Below are 7,528 nucleotides of genomic sequence, written 5' to 3'. Positions count from 1 at the left end.
TAGCTTGTAGAGAAATCTGCGGTGTTTGATCCACGAGCTCTCTCCTTGCTTCTTGTTATCACTTCTGGTATCTTCTAGCTTTATGAAAACCTCTATTTATAGTTGTAGAAAGTGGTGTGGCTATGCGATTTGATTGGTCCGTTCGAACCGGCCAATACCATCTAGACACTTGGCACAATTCTATTGGTTGTTGATTTGACTTGGTATTCCACCCTTTCTTGACACATGACATGATTTTGTTGGCTTAGATAGCCGCATCACTTGACACATATCATGATTTTATTGGCTCATTTATTTGGCTTGAATTGCCACATCACTTGACACGTGGCATGAGTATGAGATTTAAGACCAACTATTTGGACCTTGGGCTAGTAAAATAGGCTCATCTTTTACAATCCAACTAAATGGATTGGTCCAAATAAAATTAGATTTTAATTAAATCCATGATGGACTTAGATAATTAAATTTAATTTGGACCTGGTATTTCTGGAATCTAGGAAGATGTCCCAATTTAATATGGACTTTAATTCACAAAAATCATATGCGTATCCCTACTTCAAGACCTGCGGAGACGTAAAACATTTTCGGACCTAAGGACACTGCTTGAAGTATTAAGAAAATATACCTCGTGTCCTTTTATCTTCCTGTTTTGGAACCAAAATATGTCTTAAAAGATGGTCAGAGCCTGTTTGGATTAGCTGATTGTAAATAGCTGATAAGGTTGAAGTGCTGAAATTAATTTTCTAAATAAACATTTACGTGTTTGAATAAACGTGCTGAAACTGATAATAAACAGTTGAAGTGTTTGGTAGAAAAGTGCTGATAAGTTGTTCTTTTATTAAAATGATTAAAATATCCTTAAAAACTTTACAAAAATTATAAATTAAAAAATTTCTTTGTAAAGAAAAAGATGAACAACGAATATGAAATGAAAAGAAAGTTAGAAAATTTATTTTGGGAAAATATTTTGTGAATTGAAAAATATTATTAAGGATAAACTAGTAAAAAACCTTGATTAAATTAAAGGTGCTCATAAGCTAAAAAATCATAAGTTGGGGCAGGGGCGCATGCAACCTATTACATGTGGGTTCCCGTGAACCTAGTAGCTTTTGCACATACCCTGTATATATGTTAAAACATTCACTAAATATCCATATTTTTTTAAATTATGAACCCAATTATTTATTGTATATTTACTTAAGGTCGATATAAGAACTCATAAACTTTAAATCCTGGATCCGCCTCTGAGTTGGGGTGACCAACTTATGACTTATAGCTGATTGCCAAAAAGTATTTATAAGCCAGTTTGACCAGCTTATAAGCTTAAAGCATGTTTGGCCAAGCTTCTAGGAGGCCAAAAATACTTTTTTTGGCCAAAAAAGTACTTTATGAAAAATTTAAGGTGTTTGGCCAAAATGAAAAAGTACTTCTTAGCAGCATCAGAAGCAGTTTTTCTGCCTCTGGGGAGAAGCTACAAATTCTAGCTTCTTCCAAAAAGTAGAAGCAGAAGTAGAAAGTTAATTTATTCAAGACAAAAATAACCTTACAATAAATTTATATTTTTCAAATTATCCCTCATTAATTTAATTTTTCTTTTTCTTTTCCTTTTCCTTTTTTTTTTTCTGCTATACATTTATTCTCTTTTTTATTTTAATCCAATTTTTATTCTCTTTCTCCTATTCTTAAGAGTAGATTTTAAATTTATATTGAATGATGTATTTTGACATATTTAAATTATCTTGTAAATAATAAGTAATACCAAACACTCAATATTATTGCTTTGGAATAACTATATTTTATATTAATTAGAATTTTTAATTTATATTTTTTACTTTATGTTTTATATTTTAATTGAGTTCTTTTCTAATAAATGTGTAAATTTATTTTTCTTTTCTAAATAATACTAATTGCAAATTGAAACTTTACTGTCATTTTTCGTAATTTGATAATTAAAAGTACTTTTTTAAAAGATTGGCTAACACGATGAGCTTGTAAAAAGCACTACTCAAACGAATCGGCCAAACATAAACTACTTATTTTGCAAAAGTACTTTTTCATAAAGCACTTTTCAAAATGAGTACTTTTCAAACGGGCTCTTAGCCAAACACCCTCTTAGTCGTATAACCATTTTTGGTTCAAATAAATGAATTGTTCATGGACCAAAATGAAGCCTAATCACTAGGGGTGTACATAGGTCGGGTTGATTCGGATTTTATAATTACCAAACCAAACCAATTGTGTCGGGTTATTAAATATAAAAACCAAATCAAATCAATAAAACTCGGGTTTTTCACTCTCGGATTTTCTCGGGTTTTCGGGTTATTCGGGTTTTTTCCGGTAAAATCTTCGTAGAACAAACCATATAAATTGTGCTCAAAATATTTCTTTAGTCCTAGTAAGATGCAACTATATAAAGTATTTTCCAAGAAAATAATACAAAATGTGAGATATTTCATGGCATTATCCTAAAATATTCAACAATAAAGACAATAAAATTATGTAATATTAATATTGCTAATTAAAAAGTCATAATAAAAATAAACATAATCTAAAAGTACTAAGTCATGCTAAAATAAGTAGACTAATAAGGGAGTATTAATTACATGATTAAGCGCTAAAGAAAAAATAAAAATAGGTTATGCATTTTTATCTGAATTATTGCAAAACAAAAAATAGATATTCAATACATTCTCATTCGTAGTATTGAATTGAATGTCTTTTATTAGCATTAGTATTAATTTGATTTTGGTTTGGGCTTTTGTTAGCACTATTTAATTTACTAATGTTAATGGCTATAAAACTTATTGGAACATTCAAAAGTTCTAAGTCCAACCTTAAAATAATACCTCAAAAGATAAAATTATGAAATCTTTTAAGAAATATTTATAAATTACGTCACAATAATTATATTTATATATTAAATATATCTAAAATTTCTATATATGTAATGTCGGGTTGGTTTGGTTTCGGTTTGACTTTCTTTAGTTAAAACCAAACCAAATCAATTATGGTCGGGTTCGTTTTCCAACACCAAACCAAATCAAACCAAACCATAGTCGGGTTTTTTTTTTCTCGGTTTGACTCGAATTATCGGGTTGGTGCGGTTTGTCGGTTTCCTTTGTACACCCCTACTCATCACCAGTGGCGGAGGCAGAACTTTTGCTAAGGGGGTCCAAAAAAGGAATATAAGTTAAAAAATTTAATGAGATTGTAGCTAGTGGAAATTGTGCCAATGACCTCATAATGGTTTTGAACCCCCTTGACCACTAAACCATGCTTTTGGGCTGTGTAAAGAGGATTCAAAATATAATATATAAAGGTAAAAAATCAAATTTTGCTTTATATACACAGTGTAATTTTTCGCGAAAAGGTTCGGGTGAATGCCCTTGCGCCCGAGAAATATTTCTTAGGAGAAGTAGGCTTCTGGTAGGAATTTGCACTAAATAAAGATTTCAGCGGTATTCATCAAGTAGTTCAGCGTTTCAAAGAAGAAGCTTTATTTTAATCGCCATCATTTGATGATACACTGACTGGTTAGAAATTTCGTTTATTCATATTACTGCTCAACAGAAATCTTGAAACTTTCATCTCATTCTTTCTTTTCTTCTTCCCGATAGCAACTTGTTTTAGTATCATCTTTGATTTTCCTTATCTAATAAGGACCTTGGTATATCATCAGTGTAATATATGGACCCAAACTTTCAATCAACTGAAAGTTTCATCATAATTTTCTATTAAAGGCCAAAGGTCTTAATTCTTGAGTCCTATACATGAGTGCAATTCTGTTGATATAGGCACGAGAATGAGTATTACACCAGTTATTTTAGAAACAAGCATGTGCATGATAACAAGGGTGAAGAAAAGACTCATCAAATATTTTTTTTAACCCATTACATCGTTTAAGCTAAAAACTTTATTTATCTGAGGCAACCAAAGATTTTACCTTGCCTGAAGCGAAAATCATTACACTATTTAAGCTAAAGACTTTATTTTGTCCAAGATGAAGACCAGCGACGACCATTATATAGTCTAACTTACAGATTTTACTTTAATTTGACCTTTTGGCGCAAAGGAACGAAAACTCGTCCTCATTTTGAGATACACGATTACACGAACCAGAGATTATATGAAGCAAGATTTTTTTTTTCAAAAAGCTGACCACCAAGAATATCTCTTCAATTTATGTTTCTCTTTTTTTTTGCAGGTAGAAGAAGAAATCAATTCTAAAAAAACCACTTTAGTAAAGAGAAACTACAACATAAATCAAGTCATGCAAGCCAATATTTTAAATACTTTTAGTTGAAGATTTAAAGATATATTAAAACCTTCTTTCAAGAATTCAAGATATAAATATTTAAAGATGGTGCGGACTATATCAAAGAAATCTACCATATACTTGGAGATTTGTTGAAGCTTCCAACTAAAAAATTGAGGCTATATCAATTTGAAGACTTCAAGACCATTATGACGGCTTATTGGCTTTCAATTGAAAACTTGGTGCTTGAAGAATTTAACTTGCAGATTTCAACTTGAAGACATGACAAACTTGAAAGTTTCTACTTGAAGATTTGGCGGATTTGAAGATTTCAACTTCATTTGGCATGTTTGAAGACTTGGTAGACTTGAATATTTCAGCTTGAAGATTTGGCGGATTTGAAGAATTCAACTTGAAGGTTAAATTCGAAGAGTCCAACTTGAAGATATAGCCAACTTGAAGAATTCGACTTGAAGACATGGCATACTTGGAGGCTTCAACTTGACGACTTGGCAAATTTGAAGATTTTAGCTTGAAGACTTGGCGATTTGAAAGCCTCAACTTGAACTTGTTGGATTTGAAGACTTCGACCTATAAAATTTGGCGGATTTGAAGACTGCAACTTTAAGACCTAGAGGGCTTGAATACTTCAAATTTATGATGTACCATACTTCACAAAATCAACTTGACTTAGAATTGGAGACTTCAGCTTGAAGATTTAGCCTCTTACTAAAAGGCTACAGCTATTCCATCAGAGACCTCGATGTGACATAGAAGACTTGCTCCCATTGAGCCATTAATTTCTTATAAGGCGGAAAGTTCAATGAAAGAATACATGAACACCTAATTTTCAAGTGTCAATCAAGTGAATTATATTCCATCATACTTCATTCGAATAATGCCTTGGGTAATATATATTTTTAAACTCATGTGACTGAACTTAGAATGAAAATCTAAGCTGCCTACGTACCTCGGTGAAGAGGATCAAGTCATACCGTAGTTCGAAATGGGTCAGTTTTTTTTAAATGTCTTAACTTTTGTCTAAGCCACCTCTTTCGAGGTTTTCAACCTAGCGAACTTTCTTTTGGGCCATACACAGTTTATACTCTTGCGGACCAAGAGTAACGTGCAATTTATGCTCGTGTGTTAAGAAGCGTATTTGTTTTCTTTAGGGATAATATCTCTTCATGAATTTTCCACTGATGGGGCCAATCCAAAAACCTTCTGAGTCAACTATCTTGTAAGCGCCACTTAAGTATACCTCTTGTACAACATATGGTCCATCCCACTTAGCAGAGAATTTGCCCCAGATCGATGAGAGGTAATAATTGGAATTTTGACCACAAGAACTTGGATACCCACTTGGAAAGATCTAAGGCGCACCCTTTTGTTAAAAGATCGAGACATGCGAGCTTGATAACATTCAAGGCTTTGTTGAGCTTTTAGACTCTTTTCATCAAGAGCTTCCAATTCTTCAAGGTGCAACCGAGCGTTTTCTTCATCAGTGAGTCCTTCTTGAATGGCATGTCGTAACGATGAGATTTGACGCTCAAGTGGAAGGACTGCTTCAACTCCATAAACAAGTGAATAAGGAGTCACTTGCGTTGGTGTATGATTTGTGGTCCTATATGCCCAAATAGCTTCTTCCATTCTCTCATGCTAATCTCTTTTAGAGTTAGAGACAACCTTTTTCAACAAGTTGCAGAGTGTCTTGTTAAATGCTTCAGCAATGCAGCAACATAATACATGGAGGAATTACGTTGCTTAAAGTAAAAAAGATCACATACTTTATTCATCAACTTGTTATCAAATGGCTTACCATTTTCTGTCAATATATATCGAGGAATGCCAGAGTGATAGATAATATTGACTCGAATGAAGTTAACCACATTTTCCTTCTTTACTTCCTTAAGAGAAACAACTTTATCCCACTTATAGAAGTAATCAGTTTCAGCCAAAATGTATAAATGTCCACCATAAGACTTTGGCAATGAGCCAACAACATCCAAACCCCAAGCATCAAATGTCCAAGAGGCAACAATTGGGTGCAATATTTCAGGTGGTTGATGTATGAAGTTAGCATGGAATTGGCAAGCTTTACACCTTCGAGCATAATCCAAAAAATATTTTACCATGGTTGGCCAATAATAACCCATTCTTTTTACGTTGAAATAAAGTTTTGGCCCAGATTGATGAGCTCCACATTGTCACACCTCCTTTTTACCACCAGAGAGGGTGTATAAGGGAGTTTTTTCAATTAAAGTGACATTAATCGAAATGGAATTATTTTATTTATTTTTTAGAGTCACCACTTGGAATAGTTTATTTGGTGTCCCAAGTCACCGGTTTATTTTTTAAATCCCAAATCGAGGAAATTTTTCGACTTTATTTAAAAGTGCAAACCAGAAGTTCTAAGTAAGGAATTCTGTTAATCCGAGAGAAGGTGTTAGGCATTCCGGGGTTCCGTGGTTCTAGAACGGTCACTTAGCAATTTATACTTGGCTTAAGTTGTCTAATTACTTATTTTAGAACCTATGTGCATTTACCTTTTTACCGCTTTTAATGCTTGATTTATTCATAATTAAGGAATTATTTTTAAAACGAGTCACGCATACGTGTACTCTTTGTTTGGTGCGTCAAGAATCATGTCACGCGTACGTGCCCACAATTAATCACGCTTTATTAGTATTAAGAAAGTTTGGTCGAAGTTGCGCGAACGCATACCTCGATTTATTTTTAGAAGAAAATCATAATTATGTTACGCGAACGTATACATAATCACGATAATAGACTAAATCGTGCCTAAAGCAAGCTACGAATGTTCAAGATTGTTTAATACCTAAGTTATAATATTAATATGAGGGCCATAAGTGATTCAATTGTAGATGGCGCACCTCAATTTATTTTAAAAGAATTATACTTAATTAAAGCAATCTAAGAATGTTCTTATTTAAAACTAATTTGAATTGAATAGAAGCTATATACCCATTAGGTTATTTAGTCAGGGCCAACATTGAAGCTGTATTGGGCTCAGAATTCAGCCCAAAAATGAAAGAGACTCAAAGGCCTTAACTTGTCCGAATTTGAACAAAACTGGCCCATATTGGGCTTATAATAGGTGGACCCAGTCACTACTTGTTTTCTAGCTGGGCCTATCCACCTCTACATCTGAACTGACCATACTTACACATTTGCAACAATTATAATCCAATTCGCTTTTAAGTAAAATCAGAATCTAAAGATCAAAGCACAATTCTAATTTGAAAATTAATT

At 32.9% G+C, this 7,528-nt stretch overlaps 1 protein-coding gene across 1 annotated transcript; it reads right to left on the bottom strand.

Annotated features, from left to right (window-relative positions):
- Positions 1–5,506: 5,506 nt before the first annotated feature.
- Positions 5,507–5,905, bottom strand: LOC138870988 (uncharacterized). The gene has a single exon (XM_070148834.1). It carries the CDS (start codon positions 5,903–5,905, stop codon positions 5,507–5,509), a length of 399 nt encoding a protein of 132 aa, XP_070004935.1.
- Positions 5,906–7,528: the final 1,623 nt, after the last annotated feature.

The sequence above is a fragment of the Nicotiana sylvestris genome, chromosome 6 (assembly GCF_000393655.2).
Source record: "Nicotiana sylvestris chromosome 6, ASM39365v2, whole genome shotgun sequence".
Lineage (NCBI taxonomy): Eukaryota > Viridiplantae > Streptophyta > Magnoliopsida > Solanales > Solanaceae > Nicotiana > Nicotiana sylvestris.
The sequence above is the reverse complement of the archived record's forward strand: the minus strand, read 5'-3'. Positions and strand labels throughout refer to the sequence as shown.